We start from the raw sequence: 19672 nt of genomic DNA, 5'->3' as shown, positions 1-19672 counted from the left end.
AGGAGCAGGGACACGTGGTCACTCGACTAAAAATCACACGTTCGACGTACTCCTTTTATTTCAGCAACGTTACAACACGTCTCCAATCGCGCCACACCTACATACACTATGAAACTGTTAATACGCCAACGGCGGGAGAGAATCAGTTTACAGGCTGACCAGGTCACCTCGTGGCCTGGCATCGTTAGTTTAGGATGCGGTTCGTGATTAAATGTTCGAATTGAATTTAAATATTTATTAAAATGAGTCGGCCACCCGGGATAGGCCTCGCAGATACAAAAAAGGTTTAAGAATGACAAAAAGTCAGGTGGATGTTAAAAGATCAGTTGATTAAGAAAAATGTGAAGTTGCGTGGTGCTCACCAAGCATCTTACCCCGGGTGACGAACGGAAGCGACTGAAGAGGCCAGGGCAGCATGGCGGCCGGAAAGCACTGGTTTTACCGTTAGTCTCTCCTGTTATTTATTAATACATATTTTAACTAAACAAATACACTAAAAAATCTATAATAAAATCATACCAAGGTTTCGTTAATTATTTAAGTTGAGTATTGATTATTTTAATTATGATTATGGTTCAAACTAGTTGCGGGTAGTTCCATTGCCTGCCGCGTGGGGCGCTGCACCGTCCTTACAACTAGCACTTAAAACATAAACACTTAGGGAATATTATTTAAAGAAAAGACAGTTAGGTAAACCTAAAAATTGAATGATAGAATAAAAGGGGTCGTGGCACAGACTTTACACCCGCCTCTTGTTGGCGCCTCACACACACACACACACACCTGCACACGGGGCGGGAGGGTGGTGGCGGGAGGAGAGGGGTGGCGACGGCGTGAGGCACATCGGGCTTAGGGAGGGCGTAGCCCCGGTCGACGTCAACAGCAAGCTTTGACTTGAAGAATTATACATATCTTCATGAAGTTTTTAGTAAAATTTTACTTTCCCCTCAATTACACTTTCCCCCGAATAACACCATTTTCAGTTTTCCCCTTGAAAAGTGTAATTCAGGGGTTCCACTATATATAAATATATATAAAGGCATGTTCAGATTTAACAGCTAGGGATACACATCCCACTTCTTTAGTTCTCATTTCATTCTTCATGGTAGGTCATGCACAACCCAGTTCCTAAACCTAGAGTGGCCATATTTAATTACGTGTGTGTGTGCGGCGTGATGCAGGTGTACTAGAGAGTGCCCCTTCCCTTACCTGATACTGTCATAACCTCCAGGCAGTCTGCACACCCTTTACACACACTTTATTCAGGTACTTCTACATTGGGCAAAATAACCATGAACATCGTCAGCATTTTGTCCTTTTATCTTTACTGAAGTCACCTACGTTACGAACGAGATATTAAAATGTTACGTGCCGTACATTTCAGAGAGGAAGTAATGTGCAAGAACGCAGGAGAGATGGCCGGCTTGTTGTTGGGAGATGTGCGGTGTAAGGATGGGAGGAAGGCAGTGGCACTGGAAGGAAGGCGTGCTGGTTGCAGGCCCACCGCCACGGAGCTGCTGAAGCACCCGTTCTTCAAGAAGGCCAAGGACCGGCGGTACCTGCAGCAGACCCTGGTCGCCATCGGCCCCAGCCTCGAGACCCGCGTGCAGAAGGTGACCTGCCTGTTCCGTTATTGGCAGCTTTGCATGCTCACACTTGCAAACATCAAATATTCATTATTTGTTTTAGTATACGTCACGATTTTATCTTAAATGAACTATGACTGTTGGGGTTAGGTCATTTGTGCACTAAAATACCCAGTTTTGATGCTTTAACTTGGCATTTTAAACATTTAACAAGTATTCAAAGTTAATTTACTTGTGTGTTTGAAACATTAGTGGAAGAATTCACTTGGACAGTTGAAAACACTGAATATTTTTTGGAATTTTAAACTATTGAGCAATATTTTTTGTAGTATTTTCATCAAATGTATTAGTAGTGGTAAGAAAATAAATATCTACAACCATGGAAAAGACAACAACACAAAATACAGGCACTCTTTGCATTGGCAATGAAAAATATGTAAACACATATTCCAATAGTATATTAACTATCACAAACATTTCGACATGACATGTGACACAATAGCAGCCTACTTGTTATATTTATCTATGTATAATGAAACTGGAATTTCTGCTACACAATGGAATGTTGTTAGTTTTTTGAGGCACAGTTACTATTTTTTTAAGCATGTACTTGCAAAGAGGGCAGATTACATTAGAATAACTGGTTCAGAGCTTTTTCCCAAGAAATTTTGTGCAATCAGATGAAATACTGCAGTTGCTGAGCGTGCCATGAAAATGATACCCCACCTAAAGAAATTTGTTAGTGAAGTTTCTATTTCATCTGTCTCTTTCAATGTAGTGAAAAGTGCTCTTGAAGATAATCTTCTAGAAGTAAAGTTGACATTCTTCCACTCTTTGGCATCAGAGCTGGAATTGTTTCTTACAATGTTCCAAAGTGAAGCACCCATGGCACCTTTTCTCTATGATTCACTGGTAGACATTTTAGCTTTGGCAGGAAAGTTTTTGAAACCAGAGGTACTGAAGAGCTTTAGGGAGAAACGCAATGTATCTCGATTGGATGTAGATAACCAGGAAAATCTATTGACTGCTAACAATATCAAGTTGGGTTATGCAGTACGCCATGCCATCAAGAAAGTACCATAAAAGTCTTTCCTGTTACTGAAAAATGATGTTAGGACTTGTCTAAAGGTTATGGTAAAAAAACTTCAAGACAAAAGTCCCCTGAAGTACAAACTTACCAAGGGAATTTCCTGCTTATGTCCGTCTGTGGCTTTAAATTTGGGTGTGAGGAAACAGCGTGTGAATTACAGTTTAGAATGTTGTCTTCAAAACAGGTGGCTATCAGGACAAGAAGCTGATAACATTGAGTGATCAAATCAGTTGGTATGTTCCTCGCAAGATTCTGAAGTACTGTTCTTGTCTTTTTCTCGAGAAGACTTGATCACTTAAGTTTGTGAAGATGATGTTGGTACTTTCCCATTGAAATGCATCATTGGAAAGAGGATTTTCAGTGAATTCTAATCTGCTGATTGAAAACTTGCAGGAAGAAATACTGATCGCACAAAGACAGATGTACGACTTTGTTCAACGTTCTGGAGGTGTAGAGCATGTTGATATCACCAAGTCCATGTTACAGTATGTAAGAAATGCTAGTTGTAGGCGTAAGGAAGCCCTGCAAACAAAACAAAAAGAAAAGGAAGCTACAGACAAGAAGAAGGCAGAAAAAGAAGAGTTGAAGAGGAGATCAAGTCATTGCAGTTGAAGAAGGTTCGAGTGTTGGATTTGGCTCGTTCTGAAGCAAGTGCAATAGACGCAAAAGTTGAGTCACTGCGAAATTGATGGGAGCTTCCTTTTACTTATGTTTTTGCAAAAGTAAGTGTGTGAAATATTTGTAGCACTTGTTTTATTTGCCATCAATTGAGTCACTTTGGCCACGTCTGGAAGAAGGTAATTTTTTTACTAAGTTAAGTGAGTTGAAATACTTTGAAACCCGTCAATGTACTGTTATGCAGTTTTTCAGTTCGTGGAATGTCGTAATTGCAGGGCTCGGACGGAGCGAGGCACTAAAAGTTACTTCTTTTTTTTTTCAAAGTTACTAAGATCCGTTTTATTTTTTTAAAAGTCACTATTTTCTTTACTTTTACATCTACCTTTTCTCGCTCCGTTTTACAACATGTAAACTTAGTTTTTGGTACTACACATCACAAACGGTAGACTCTGGCTCACTATGAATGCAATTCTGAGATGAACTTGCAGCAGCATTTTCCTTTACTGTGGATGCATTGGGAATTTTAAAATAATCACCTACTGACTTAGTTGTATGTAATACTTCAATCATTTTTACATGTTTTCCTGATTTCATATGACTCTGTAATGCTGATGCACCCATATTTGCAATATCAACATTCTTTTTACATAGTTTACAGAAAACCACATTTCAATCTGTTTTATTCTCTTCTAACCACTGTTTATATTTGGGGTCTGACAACCATTCTATCCTGAAACTACACTTTCTAGCAGAGGCACTCATATTTAATAAACTCACGCCAAGAAAATCTGGTGAAAATATTAACACTGCATAGAAACACTACCAGTAAAAATCACTTAAACATTTTCGCGGTTAATTAAGCAACGGCTTATCAACATATTTACATTTGTTAAACATCACATAAATGCAAAGATACAAAGTTCTACTTAAATTTAACAACTTAAACTTCACTTTGATTCATTTTAATTACATGAATAAAAGTAAGCCGGTCATCACAGCCATTTTTTTTTGTTGCTGTGGCCTATGGATAACACTACCAGCCAGTAACTCAAATTCATGACTAAAATTAACATGTCATGAAGTACAACTTTGGGACGTAATTTCGGCCAACATAAGAATATTACTTACTATATCGGGCCGAATGTGAAAGTAAATAAAAATCAAATCATTTACGTGGAGAATGCGGCGTATATAAACACTTTTTTAATACCTTCGGATCCATGGGAAAGAAAAAGGAAAATATCAACTTGAAAGCTTTGCAGCTGTAAATATATTTTTATGATTTGTGACACGAAGGAAACTGTGATTTTTTTTTTTTGCTAAGAGTATTACTGACAAATTAATATAAAAGTTAGAATTATGTACAGATCTGACTAAGTAAATTATAATTTTCTCATTTTAATGGCTTTAAAAATGTTTTTACTAGTATCTCTGCATTAATATATAATGTTCATATTAATTTTGATCAATAACTTTGGGAATCCACAAAAAAAAATCACATTGGTGGAAACACTGAAATAAAAAAAAACAGCTTTAAAGTGCAAGTTCGTGTATTACCCTTTTTAGTTTATAGATGAACGTCTACTTCACGACATGTTATCTATGAATTTATGTTTGTTTACGATACATGCTGCACGGACGGAGATATTACTTCAGTTAAAGGAAACTTAAATTATTTAATCAAGTGTTTTACTGTAACACAGAGTGTGCAAAATAAAATTTCAAGGATACCGATAAAATTTCCAGGACAATTTACAATTATTTGCGAATTCCAGGACATTTCCAGTACTGGAAACTGTTTTTTGAAATTCCTGGTTTTCCAGGTTTTCCAGGAAGTGTATGAACCCTCTCTGTCTCTGTCTTACACCGGATGCATCATTATCATTTTATCACCTTGGCGTCACTGTGTCGACGCACGCCTTTCTTTCTCACTCTAACTACCATGCAACTGGCTCACATAATTTTAACATCCCACGGACAAAAATACAAAATACATATACGTTACAGTGCATTTGCGCATATAAACAAAATATTTAAAGCTTAAAAACCATTTTAAAACATGTAAAAATGTAATTATTTTGGTAGAATTCCGTAAATTTACAGTTACATGGCTGTTTTATAATAAAGCAAATAGGCTTAAACAATACACAAATATTAGAAACGGTAATTAATTGAGAGAGTACATTAATAAAACATAAGCAAACATAAATATTAACATGGAAAACAATTATAAACAGTAAAATATTATCATCAAAATTACTTGAAAAGATTCATAGTAAGTTTCAATGATTTATCACACGTACCTCAGTTATTTTATGATGCCTGAAAATTATTGTTTAAACAACTTACATACTGTATTACTGTTAAAACATATTATTCATAAAAACTTAAAGAAAAAAAGGGAAGGCACTGTCCTGCAATGCTACAACATAATCTTTACATGTTAATCAAAACTACAAAATATAATATATACAACCAGGTCAGTACCATTACATCAAAAGAGAAACTATATATGTGTGCATATAAATAAGAAATAACCATTATAAGCGGTGTGATCATTAACTGTGCTCATCAGGACTGAGCTACGTATACCCTTCTGTGCGTTAGCTAGCCAGAAAACATATTATAAAATCCAACTCAGGGCAGACTACAAGATTACAAATACGAAAGTTAGCAACTCAAGCTAAGACATGCGTCACACTGATTCCCTAGATGACAACTAGGGATGGGTAAATGTCCAAAATTTTATCTATCTGAAATTTTCCTGGAAATTTTCATGGAAACTTTCCAAAAACCGAAAAACATAGGAAATTTTAGGAATCTTTGATGTTGGTTTATAAATAACCATTTCAGAGAATTAGACATGTGACTGTCTCTACTGTATGAAATTTTAATATTGTAAAATACAATATTCATAGTTGCAGTATTAAGAGGACACTAAAATATCTTTCATTAGCGATGTAGAATTTACTGTGGGTGCTGTTCTAAATTAATTTCAACATTTAGGTGGAATTATTCTTTTTAAAAATACAGTTCACAAATTCATTGCAAGTAGGCCTAATCAGTTTTTAAATCTGAAAATTATTTAATCAGCTGCTTTCAACATTACAAAAAGCTAATGTAGTGGAAGAAAAATTAAGGTAAAGAATACTTAACTGCAGATTTAAAAGAAATGATTCCTTCTGAAAAAACAATTACCTGGTCAATAACAGTTAAAATATTTGACTACATAGATTTGAAAATATTAACACTATATTATTACAATTTATCAACTGATTGGAAATAAAGACAAATAAGCTGTAACAAATAGAACACTAAAAAAATATTGATCAACAATTAGTTGCATTCATAATAAGAAATCATACATATGTTACAGTTTTAACTGAATTGGAAACAAACATGTCCTTACTTAAGTCATATTGGGTCTTAGAAACCAATGAAATCATCATTGTCCTCATAACTGAAATCACTGTTTTCTTCCTCTTCTGTTTCATTGTTAGAACAAGATGCACTGTCTTCTTTTAAAACACACTGTGGTAGTTTTTTCTTCTGCTATACTTTCTCACATTTGTCTTCCACAATGACAGTAATAGAATCTTTCCTTTCCAATTTTTCAATGTCCTCCAGGATGTGGTGACACAATTTCCAGTTGTGGGAAATGAATGATATTTTACCTGCTCTTTCAGTGGTCAAGTGGTTTCCTAGTTTTGTATGTATACTACAATGTGTACTGAAAGACCTCTCTGTAGCAGCAGAGGTTACTGGCATACCTAAGATTCTGTTTGCTACTTTTGACAGCTGTGTATGACCACACAGACCTTTCCACCAAGTACAGGGTTCAATTTTACCTTTTTCAAGCGCCATCCAAAGAAATTCTTTGGCCCACATACCTTCTCTACTTCGGTACTGAGCTAACTCTGTTAAAACTATACCTTATTCAATGTGTTCCATATCGGTTGAAATTTTGCATATATACTCAACAGCACTCAACTGTTACAGCTAAAAAAAATTCAATGTTTCCACTTTTTTTCAAAGTATCCATGAGGTCTGTAAATTTTCCATTTTTGAAAGTTTTCGGCAGGAAATTTCCGACTGGAAACTTTCCACTACCCATCACTAATGACAACAAGCATAGATCAGTGATCCGCACTGATAGAACAAGCAGGGGGTACCAATGTAAAAAGTAGGTGTGAATGTACGCAAATACAAGCTATGTGCCCCGCGGGCTGACATGGCTCACTTTGTTCAACAAGAGAACGTCGGGGTCAACTAACGTAAAGCACATTTTGACAGTGGCGAGCCAAAACCAAATTTGGAAAAGAAGTAAACCCACCAGACTAGCCAAGACAATGCAGCCACCAGGTGAGCCATGCAGAGCGGGGACACACGCACGGACTAGAAGTGACCCAGACGTGAGGGCCTGGCCCTACGACTAGCGCAAGACCGCGTGTGTACCCAGAGACCGCTCCAGCCTGCCCGTGCGCGGCACGGCACGACGTCCGCAGCAGCTTGTTGCTTGTTTACTGTGTGTCGCTGGTTGGTGCCACTAGCAGTGTTTTAAACTAGGTTCATACAGCTTTGTATTATGCTGTATGTATTTCAATTGATTTTATTAGTACATTTTAATTTTGGATATTTGCTTTGAAATCTCGTACTTAAGCATAAAATCTCTATAAGGTTTAAGGAATATGGAGTTTTTAAACTAGCACATATTTCACATTTCATTCTTTTACATTGACAAACCATCAGGGGTTAGTGTCTTATCACATTAAATTTGCTTGCAAAATTTTTACATGGAGTTAGGTGGTAAATTGTTTTTTCCATAATCTCTCTAATTTATATTTTTAAAATTTTCAGGAAAATATCACTAAAATTAAATTAAAATTACAATTTTTTTGTATAGTGGTTCTTGAACCTTGTTCTGTGACTGACTTGCCCCTCAATTTCCCTACATTGTGTTTTGTATTAGTCCATCCAGGTGGTAACAATCATTTATAACAATTATAATGATTGCTGTATATAGAGTGCAGAGCATTGACAACATTTTTAAATTATTTTATTGTTTGTCAACAGTTTGGCTAAATACTAATACTAAATGTAAAAAGGTTCTGAAGCGTGGAGGTTGGTGTTGCAGGCGTCGAAGCGGCAGCCGGGAGCGTCGGGACGCCTGCACCGGACGGTGACGGGAGAGTGGGTGTGGTCGTCGGAGGAAGAGGGCGGGGAGTCCTCGGAGGAAGAGGTGAGTCGCTCCGTTCCTCCCACGGACCTGCTGGATGGTACCATCAGCCACTGCTTAGATATGGAAGTACACTGTCACCTCATTCTAACTACAGAGTCCTGTCCCAGAAGGTTAAAGGATGCTCTGAGTAACATTGCTTCTGAAGTATATTACTTGGAATTTTTTATTTTAAATACCTTTTAGAGATTATTTTATAGCTATTAATAACCAAGTCTGGATCTGATAAGTTAAATAGTATGTAGGTATTAAGTCATATGAGCTCAATATTAGAAAATTGTTCAACAGGGGCATATACCACAAATGTAGAATGTTGCCAGAACCTAAATGAGGTGTGTTGTACATAAAAATGTTAATATTTTTTGTTCATTGTTCAAAATTACTTTTAAATATATGAACAAACGAACATTCTTTTTGACATCTTCCCTGATAAATGCAGCAAGTAACAGAGAGCAAACAGGGGTGGCTCTAAGGCCCGGGAGGCCCCGCGCCTAGCAGGGCCACACAAGTAGCGGTGCCCAGCGCCTAGCAGCGGCCTGCACTTACTCTGAACCTCGCAGGATCAGTAGAATACTGTTCATTCATGTAATCTATGGATAGGCCGGTTTAATCCTTGAATCCCACCAAAGTTCCAGTATTCATAACATTCATGTATTCGAGGTTTAGATTATGCCAAAAGATATAGTGATGTACTGTTTCTTTTAGTACCTACCACATGTTTTAATGATTTAACAGTATGTTATTTTAATTTTTTAGTTGAATTTAAGAATGTTATGGAGCTGATCTTATGTATTTACTTTGGGAAAGTTTCTGTAACCCAAAACTGTTTTTATTTTGTAAAATTAATTGTTAATTATTGTTTAATTTAGAAAAAAAGGGGGGGGGGGGGAGTTTAATTTAGAGTTTTGAAAAGATTTATTATTAATTTTCTAACATGTTTTCAAATCAGTCTCCAAGATGGCATTGTGATACTTCAAGAGTTTAGCATTTTCATCAAATGGTTAAGTTAGATATAAATATAGTAACCTGCTATTGTATGGTTGGTATAGGTTAGCAACATTTAAAATACTGTAAAATCATTTGAAATGTAGCTAACAAGCTCAGCAACAAACATGTGCTATGAAAAAGCATGTTATCTTTGTTAAAATATTTTATTTATTGCACATTATTTCAATTTTGACTTAAAACCTGGATTTGAATTCATGGTGTTGATTCCAGGTACTCTTTGAGATTCTGGTTAAAAATTCAGATTCAAGAAAATTGGGATTCAACCCATCGTTTATGAAAACAAAAATGTATTTACAAAGAATATCATGGAAAGATTTTTGTATCTTTAATGAGAAATGTATGTCTTTTTCAAGGAGTTTATAATCTTAAAATGACAATAGTGCTTGGCAACTTTATTGCATTGTATTTTTACGAGTGGAAAAACAGATTTGAAAAGGATAGCACAATCAATTAAATATGGTTATATTTACTTACTACTATTTGCAGGAATTTCACTATTTATTTATTTAATTACAACACTTGAAATGTATGTCCAAAAGGCAATCACTCTTCCATTTAGTGAAAAGTTCACTCTTGTCTCTGGAGCTGGGCTCGATGGTGGATCTCCCACACGCCTCGCCGTCTCACTGCTCACGCTCCAGCAGGACAGGATCACCATACAAGCTTCCTAAGCCTTTCCAATACTAGGATCCCGCACAGCTCTACCTTCTATTCATTTTGCGCAAATAGTAAGTCCTTTTATTATTTGGGGGGAAAATATTGAAAAGATAAAGATACATAACATCATAGGTTGTCAATCACTGTTCATTAAATCAACCCTATAGTATATCCAGATAGAACTAAAAAAAAGTACTAAGTCATCAATAAACAATAATCAAAAACAAACTAAATCAGCAATAGCGTGAATCCAAGACGTGATAACAGAAGCAGAGAGGGAAGGATATCCGGCCATGTGCAGTGCAGTACAGTGCAACACTGTTTCAATGAAATTTCAGCCTATTTCCTTCACATTTTCAGCTTGACAGCAAAAATTCTTCATGGTTCCTAGAAAAGGGGTCATAACACAGAGACTCGTAAAAGATGGGGTTGTAACAATGAGGTTTTTTTATTTTTACATGTCAAGTCAATATTGAAAACTGCTACTGCAGTCATTTACTGTGTTGGAAAACAGGAAAGGACTGCGGTGAGAAAGTGGCCTATGCGACAAGATGAGGCAGTGCTTGTAGTTATTCAGATAAGCTGTGTCCAGCAAGCTTGACCACTTTTAATAATACTTTCCAACGTAAAGAAAATTCAATGTTCTTTTCTTCTTCACCACTACCCATTGTGCTTGCTCTGGCCATCAAGACAAATAAAATTATTTGTTGCCTAGGATTTTGGAACTGATTTGAGCTATATTTCGGGTGGTGAATCTAAGTATGAAATTAGTTTTTTTTTTCCTCTTTCAACTGTACTTGTTGAGATAAGTGTGAAAAAATAAGTAAACCCGCCTCTTGGCTCAAGTAGTGTTGTGAGTTGGGTAAATACCCGGTGGGTAGGGTATTTATAAATGGTACCTAGGTACTTACCCCTGCCTCTGGTAAATACCCAAAATGAGGTTTTTTAAAGTAAAATCACTTTTTAAGTATATAATCATATGGCATGTTCATTATTTTATTGCTGTAACTTTATGCTTATGTTACTAAATTAACCTTATAAAACCATTTAGTAATCATAAATAAAGTGAAAAAATACACTCAAATTTTTAATGAAATATAGCAGCATGTATTTCAATATTTAAGATTTGATGTTGAGCCACTCGTCGTGGCGACACTTGTTGTAAGCGGGGGGTCGATCAGTTGACTTTAAGGTGGATTGTTAGTGGGCGCCACCACGTGGTACAGCACATGGACCCGGTGAGACTCCTGACTCAGGGCGTGACGTCGCCCATGTGAGACGTGATATCCCCCCTTGAAAACATCTAGCCCTAATTCCTGCCCGCTCTCAGCGTCGGGCACGCTCTTACCTACGCCGTGGGCTCTCAGGCGTCCCACACGCCGTCACTCTCCACGTGGTCACACAAATGGAAAATAAAAGAATAATACGTTAAATTCGCACGTCTGATTTATTCTGCTAATTCAGCTCACACACGTACACGGTTGAAACTGTACAAAATGCCCGCGGCACGAATCGGTTATGGGTGATGAGCCACCACGTGGTCACATACTAAATTACGTATTACGATGAAAAAGACCAAGACTGGCCGTAAACTAATTAATGAAGCAGTCCCCCGACCGAGAGCCGCTCCGAGGACTAAAAGAAAGTGATTGAGACGAAATTAAAGTTAACAGAATTACTTGGCAGAGAATACAAGCGGTGAGGTCCCCGGAGTGCTGATGCGTCTGCTCTCGGTGTTTGATGGCGGAAGACTGGGGTGAGATCATGGCTCGGCTAGACTAACATGGCGTCCTCCCGCCGAAACAATTGCCGTTAAAAGATACTTGCGAATTCGTGCCACGGGAAACCAATTTAACATGACAAGAATGCATTAAAAATCATGTGACAATTTATGAATAAAGAGAAAAGATTGTACAAATTATAATAATAAGATTTAAATTTAATTATTGTCTGGCTTCGGGTTTCCTCGGGAATGTCCGGAAACGCTATGATATTTTAATACATTATTTGAAAATAAAAGTACACAAAACCCTCCCGGCCGATCTGCCGTCACGTTGCACTTAGGGAATATAAAAACAAACAACACAATTACATATACTTATGTTTTTAGGGGTACGGCGCACTGGCTCGACAGCGCCCTCTTGCCAGGCGAGCACACGCACGCACACGTACGCACGGGTAGGCGGGAGGTTTGAATGGAGGGTGGGTGGTGTTTGGGCGGTGGCATATCGGACTTCAAAGGGCCGCAGGCCCGGATGATGTCAGATTATAATTTTCACAAAATTTGCTAGTTATTCTAAATCTAAATCATAAATTTTTTTCGTATGGGAAATTTTTGTTTTCATTTGTTTTTAGAATATGGCTACACTGAACCACTGTATATTAGCAGCCATGTTGTTCATTGAGTTACATGATGCAGTGAAGGAAGTTAAACATACATAACCTCACTACTTCTTGTGTTCAATTTACCATGTTTTCATTTTAATTTTCATTGTTAAAGAGTTTCTCAATATGGGGAAAAAGAAAGGGCCAAATTGTAATTTTTTTAAAGAGCAGAGTAAAGGTGTGGAATGTAAATACTGTTGTAAAACATACAAACATTCTAATGTTAATAAAATTACAAATCATATAAAAAAGTGTTTCAAGTGTCCTGAAGATATGAAGAAAATTCTCTATTGCAGCAATATTGTAAAACCTTTTCAAACAGTGATTTGTACAACCAAAAAAAGCAGTGAAAAAGTATTACAAAGTCATGATCATAACCACGATGTGTCACCACTGACAGAGTCGATACCAGGATCAAGTTTAAGTATTTAAAACTCTACGTTTTCGTCACCCTTCATGATAATAATAGGTCAGGTCAGGTTACCCTATTCGCTATTCCCCAAAATAAAAATTTAGTTGCCTGGTTTTTCTAAATATTTCACACTGTTGCTTTTCCCCCGTAAGAATTGTGCTTGGAAAAAATGGTAGCGTATAACTATTCCATGTTTTTGATAAGGAATCACCTGCTAAAGTTTGCAACATACTTTCATTAACATCATGTATGTAACATATTACTTTGTGAAATTATTAAAACTCGACAAAATTAAAATTATCGTTGATTTAATGAAAATACCCAGGTATTTATGAAATTTCGGTATTTACCTGGGTAAGTACCCAAGGTATTTACCCTTAATTATATATACCTGGGTATTTTACATCTCTAGGCTCAAGCCACTTCGTCACTGGGATACCCCAGGATAGGAATCCCCACTTTGTCCCCACTTCGTCGCTTCAACTAAATATGAGGTCAGTTTGTGAGTTTTAGCCGTGGAGGATAGATCCATGTTGATAAAAAAATGAGTGCCAGTAGAAGTTATGTAAATCATCCTGATGTGGGTTAGACAAGAGTGGCCTAAGAGAGAAGACATGCTCATTGGAGGAAAAAACTTTATTACGGAACCTTAGTTGAACGAGAGAAAATCATCTTTCCTGCACTTCATATCAAGCTGGGCCTCATGAAGCAGTTTGTAAAGGCTCTTGATAAGGACGGATATTGCTTTGCATTTATAGTGGACAAAAATGCCTCACTTGAGTAAAGAAAAAATTAAAGCCAAACATTTAACGGCCCAGAAATAAGAAAATTAATTAAGGACCAAGCCTTCATAAATTCCATGAATAAGGCTGAGTGAAAATCCTGGACTTCATTTGTTGCAGTTGTCAGGAATTTTCTGGGCCAATGAAAAGCAGAAAACCATGTTGAACTGGTAAACAATATACTTCAAAAATTTTCAAATCCCTTGGGTGCAACATGAATATTAAAGTGCACTATTTACACGGCGACCTGGACCGTTTTATTGAATATTTAGGAGACAGCAGTGAGGAGCAAGGTGAAAGATCTCATCAAGATATTAATATTATGGTGGACTGCTATCAACACAGACATGATGGCATATTGTTGCTGGAGTTTAAAAAGGGACTGTTCCGAGATATACTTAAGTAGTTCATGAAAAAGGAGCTTCCAAAGTGTTGAATGACTAGTTGGTTCCATTGATAGACTTGGTACTATATTTGTATATATAATAATTTTAGTATATACTAATAACATTTGTATAATATTATTATATTTGAATAATATAATATTTGTATAGTATTATATTTGTGTGATTCAATAATAAGAATTTCATGTTTAATTTTTAGATTTGATTCATGGGTTTAACCTAAAATAAGGTAAAACGTACATTTCACTAAAATGTTATCTCTTAGAAATTTGACCCCCAAGTCAATATCTAATGGCATATTTGAATTCAGGGCACCAAATTCTTATGAAATCAGCTCCAAATACCCCGGCACCAAAATCATTGTTGGCCTGTGTTATCTGCATCAGTATTGTTCAGTTAATTGTCGGTTACAGTTAATCGGTAGATCTGATTACAGCGGAATGTTATGAAATAGTAATTTGTAGTATTTAGTCGTGACAACCGGTATCGGTGCGCCACAGCACCTGTGCGGAGAAGCAGACACGGAGTGTGCGCTGGCGTGTTGCAGGTGGAGAACAAGCCCATGAACCACATCGAGACGTTCGGCTCGTCGGGCAGCGAGAAGGACCTGCTGGAGTACGAGCGGGCGGCCGGCTCGGGCCGAGTCCCGGGAGAGCCCGCCCCGCCCGAGGCCCCCGTCGTGCTCGTGCTCAGGATGAGGCGAGTGCACGGCCGTATTGCTGTAGTGCCGCGCTTTATCGCGTGATCGTCGCGACCATACTTTAGGCTGGCAAAATTGGGTTAAAAACTTCTCGCGTAAATGTCGCATGATGTTTTTGGTCCCGCTAGTAGATGCCGAGCGCTTTGTGTTTGTATATTTTCCGTATAAAACGATGTATTTTAAAGTAGAAATCTAATATTTATTCGGTCATTACCACTTACTTAATAAATTAACGGGAAAATACGACGTTGTTTGGCGTGTAAATTTTCTTATGAAGACATTTTTAAACATTATTTCCTTATCTGATCGTCTGCGTCGCCGCGGTGTAGGTATAATCTAAAATTTAATTTAGGTCATTACCGCTTATTTATTTAAATAACGAAAATACAAAGTTGTCTGGCGTGTTAATTTTCTTTTAAAGACGTTTTTAAACGGTATTTCCTTTATCTGATTGTCTGCGTTACTGTGGCGTACCGCTTATAAAAATGTAGCCAGCGCATCATTCATGTTTGGTTATGTTGCTTCCCGTATAGAGCGCGTGCACAACTACATTTGATAGCCCGCATTCTTTCGTGGCAAGTGTGTACTACAACACGTTAGTTCACGTCAGATTCAAGTGGTTTGCGTTCGCGTTAGAGTTTTGGTTTTTCTATTTAAAGTTGAAGAAAGGTTTTTGTTTAGTGAATTATTAATATAAATTGTTTGGCGTGCTCTTGTATACTCCACCTTTTTTTAAATAATCGTACTTTCCATTAACAGGTTTTGTTTATATGAATAACTTTACCTAACAAAAAAATTTTTTTCCTCATAATCGGCACACCCCTACTTTTCAAACTTGATTTTAGAATAAAATGTGCGACGATTATACGAGAAAACACTGTATTTCTGTTACTCTTTTTTATAATATGCTTATAAATATTCTAGTAATATTAAATTACAAACAAGTAGTGATACTTTAATTACCATGTTTTACACATAATCATTGCACCGGTATTTGGATTAAAAAAACCTCTCGCTCGTGTAAACGTTGCATGATGTTTGGTCCTGCTATTAGATTCCGAGCGCTTTGTGTAGAAATTTTTTTCCATAGAAAACAATGTATTTTAAAGTAGAATTCTAATATTTATTCTGACATTACCACTTACTTATTTAATTAACAGAAATACGAAGTTGTCTGATGTATAAATTTTCTTTTACAGACTTTTTTAATCATTATAACTAGGGCTGATCGGTTGACCGAATTTTCGGTTCGGTTCGGTCATTTTAGTAAAAACCGAAGCCGAACCGAATTCCCAGAAAAAACCCATGATTCGGCTTTTATTAGGGCATTAAAAACTAACTTCAAGTATCTACCAAATAATGTATTTAACATTCATATTGGATAAGAAACGTACCGCTTGCATAATACATCAAAACACATTTAAGACGCATGCTAAGTTTTTCACTATAAAACGTTTAAATCATCTATTCTCTTAATGTTCGCCATTTTAACCATGGGATAGTAAAGTCTAAGCGTTTCTTACAGTTCACTATTTCCTATGTTTAACGTCAGAAGTTTCTGTCGGAATACTACTATTTTCTCTTAAATATATGGTTTTTTCTTATTTAAAGAATATATCACTTCCGTTACTAAAATAATATTTATTTAATTCCGGTTCGTAAGCTAAAACGGTAGAAGTTTCGTAGCATTGCTTAGTTCCGTCCGTATTCTGCAGGGCGCTCACGACGCATGGCGTCACTCAGTTCTATTTTCACATCACAGAATGCGCTATACGTGCGCTAGGATCGATTAGTTGCCTTCCAAGTTCCGTTCCAAATGGCAGTTGGAGAATGAATGTGCATGTCGTCAGACCCTTTAGATGTAGTTTGTTTACTATTCGCGCGTGATTATTGCGGCTTTGCGTCGTTATAGTCTAGAGTATTTGATTTCTCGTAAAATAAAAATTCTTTTTTGCCACTACGTCTTGGTAATTGGAGGCAACTATCAACATCTGTGACGAAGGAATTAAAAATAATACTGCCCGTGTTTCGCAAAGATGATGATGTTACGCACGTGACGGAAAAAAAAATCCTAGTAAATACCGCATACTAAATATGAATACTTTACTTGTGTATTTTGAAAATATGGTCATTATGATTCATTCTGCCTTTGATGCACTGGTAGGTTAAGACGTTTTCTTGGTTAAGACGTTTGTTTATGTTGGCTTGTCCATTAACTCCCGACATAGAGGCTAACTTTTATTGTTACTTTTACACACAATTAAGTAACATTTGGAAGATACATTGTTTTTATACTTCTCTGTTAAATTTATTTAGGGGTCTGACTGAAATGATAGTGAAGGTGATTCCAAGGTTTTCTCTTTATGAATGTTATAAATTATTTTTTTACATGTGATACTTGTAAGTTTCACTGATTTTATACTTATGTCTTAAATAGATTTAGGTGTTAAACTCAAATGAAAGTGAAGCTGGCAACAAGGTTAATGTAATACTAATTATTAATGTTCTAAACTGTTTTGTTCTGTTCCTTTTATATTGCTGAGAAAGTGACTCCCCTAAGAAATTAAACTTTTGCAAGATATTGCAAGTAATCAAATACTATAGTGGAATTTTTTTTGGTATGACAGCTCAAAGAAAAATTTTGAAGTAGTGACCGAACCGAACCGAAAACCGACATTTTTAACAAAAAACCGAGCCGAGCCGAACCGAACTGAAAATGTGGGAACCGATCAGCCCTAATTATAACCTTTATCTGTTCGTCTGCGTCGCAGGGGTGTACGCTTATAAAAATGTAGCCAGCGCTAGTTGACATAATTCATATTTGGTTATGTTGCTTCCCTTATATAGCGCGCACACGTAGTCGAATATCGATATTGATATCTTGCCGATTGCATACAACGCACACACTCTGTTGAATGCTGAGTTAACTACCTTTGATAGCCAGCACTCTTTTGTGGTGTGTACTACGACGATAGTTATGTGTTAGTTTATGCCCGCATTCTGGTCACAGATTTGGTTTTTCTATTTAAAGTTGAAGAAAGTTGAAGGTTTTTGTAGCATGACTTATTAATTTAAATTGTTTGGTGTGCTTTTGTTTACTCTACTTTTTGAATAAACGTACTTTCCATGAATGGGTTATGTTTTTATGAATAACTTTACCTGACAATAGTTTTTTTTTGCGTAATAGTCGCACCCCTACTTTTCAGATGTGATTTTAGTATGAAATGTGCCACGATTATGCAATAAAACACGGCAATACCGAGGAGTAACAAACAAAAAAAAACATCTTAACTTCTATATTTTTTATCAGGTTGTATTTAATTGAAGTACCTTCGAATGCATGCTGAAGTCACACCACTGTGACTGAAACCCCAGGCTTCATTAAAAATAATAATTTAATAATGACTAATTTCTTTGTTTAAAATTTACCGCTAGCATGATGACTTGTGCAAAACTATGGGTATGGAAATATTCACAAATGCACATACTCATGCATAATCTTTTGTCCCGTTATAGCGAGGTGTCACGGTTCCGGGTTTCATCCTCGCTATAACCGTGTCCTCGCTATAACCGAATTGGACAGATTTCGCCCCCAAAAAATAAAAATTAACCGAAAATAGCATAAAATTTGTGTTTAAACCTGTATAATTGGAAAATAACAGGTTATATTAACGAAATATTAATTTCTGAGAGCAGATGTGTGAATTCTCTTTAAAACGATACCCCACAAGTACGGATGTGATCACCGATTGCGTCAAAATAACCAGAATACCCTACCACGCCACGTAAGTATAGCATCTCAGCCCGCGGTCGACGCAGCATTGTCCTGCTATCTATCGTCGACGCGGGCTGTCTGCTGGCGGCCATGTTGGTTCGGGATGTTGCTAACAGGTGGTGCTAGTGTAGCGCGACGATTTAATTCCTTACAAAAAAGTAGGAGTGCGGCAACGCACGTACGCCTCAAACAAAATAGTCGCTGGAAAACTATACTTTTTTCATTTAAAGAAACCTGTCAACTTTTTTAGAAAATAAATTTGGGATTAAACTCAAACCATCACCACCCCTTTCTCGGACAGATACCCCAACAACTGACCGAAACAAAAGTTACAAGAAAACTGTCCTAGCGATTCGGAAATAAATACGGTAGTGCCTACTAGAGGTGTAAAAGTAGCGAAAAAATGTGTACCCGTATGTATTCGTTACTACAGTACACTCCCTATTTAACGCGGTTGTCGGGGGACATAACTTTTACCCGCGTTGTTGCATAACCGCGATGTTTCGATGTGACCAAGGTCAAAAGTCATAAAACACCGCCTGTGTTCTAATAGGTCGGCAAGCACGCACAGTATAGACGGCCCGCCTTTGTGCGGACTTTGCATCCGCAGTTTTCACTAAACGCGGGTGAAAAAATAAAAATAATAAATTTTAAAGATAAATATTAAATGTTGAATTGTTTTTATTTTTCCGCGTGCCGCGCACAGTTTGTCGCACGGCCTACGAGCGCGCCACACGCCGCCATACACACGTGCGGCACACAAGCTGCTGCCAGTCTCGTGGTGTCAGCCACAGTATCTGCTTCGTCTGAGTGTCCGTAACAAAGTAAGGGCAGTGTGTGCGGTTACACACGATTCTGTGGTCAAAGTCTTCTAAATAGAAAGGCCACAGTAATACTTCAAACCGAATATGAATCGCAAAGTACCGAGTTTGATTGACAAAATAAAAATTCTAGATTTACGTACTTACAGATAGCGTGTCTTTTGCAGAAGTATGCAGCAGATACGTGAAAAACGATTC

At 37.0% G+C, this 19672-nt stretch overlaps 1 protein-coding gene across 2 annotated transcripts in view; it reads left to right on the top strand.

The window, feature by feature from the left end:
- The window catches only part of LOC134535736 (serine/threonine-protein kinase OSR1), a 275004-nt gene that overhangs the window by 230657 nt on the left and 24675 nt on the right, over nucleotides 1–19672 (top strand). For both annotated transcript variants that reach the window (XM_063374969.1, XM_063374971.1), the window contains 3 exons: nucleotides 1499–1613; nucleotides 8429–8533; nucleotides 14726–14877. In XM_063374969.1, coding sequence (XP_063231039.1) covers nucleotides 1499–1613; nucleotides 8429–8533; nucleotides 14726–14877 — 372 coding nt within the window. The remainder of the gene's footprint in view (nucleotides 1–1498; nucleotides 1614–8428; nucleotides 8534–14725; nucleotides 14878–19672) is intronic.

This window comes from Bacillus rossius, chromosome 10 (genome assembly GCF_032445375.1).
Source record: "Bacillus rossius redtenbacheri isolate Brsri chromosome 10, Brsri_v3, whole genome shotgun sequence".
Classification (NCBI taxonomy): Eukaryota; Metazoa; Arthropoda; class Insecta; order Phasmatodea; family Bacillidae; genus Bacillus; species Bacillus rossius.
Note: the sequence above shows the minus strand (reverse complement) of the source record. Positions and strands in the feature narration are given on the sequence as shown.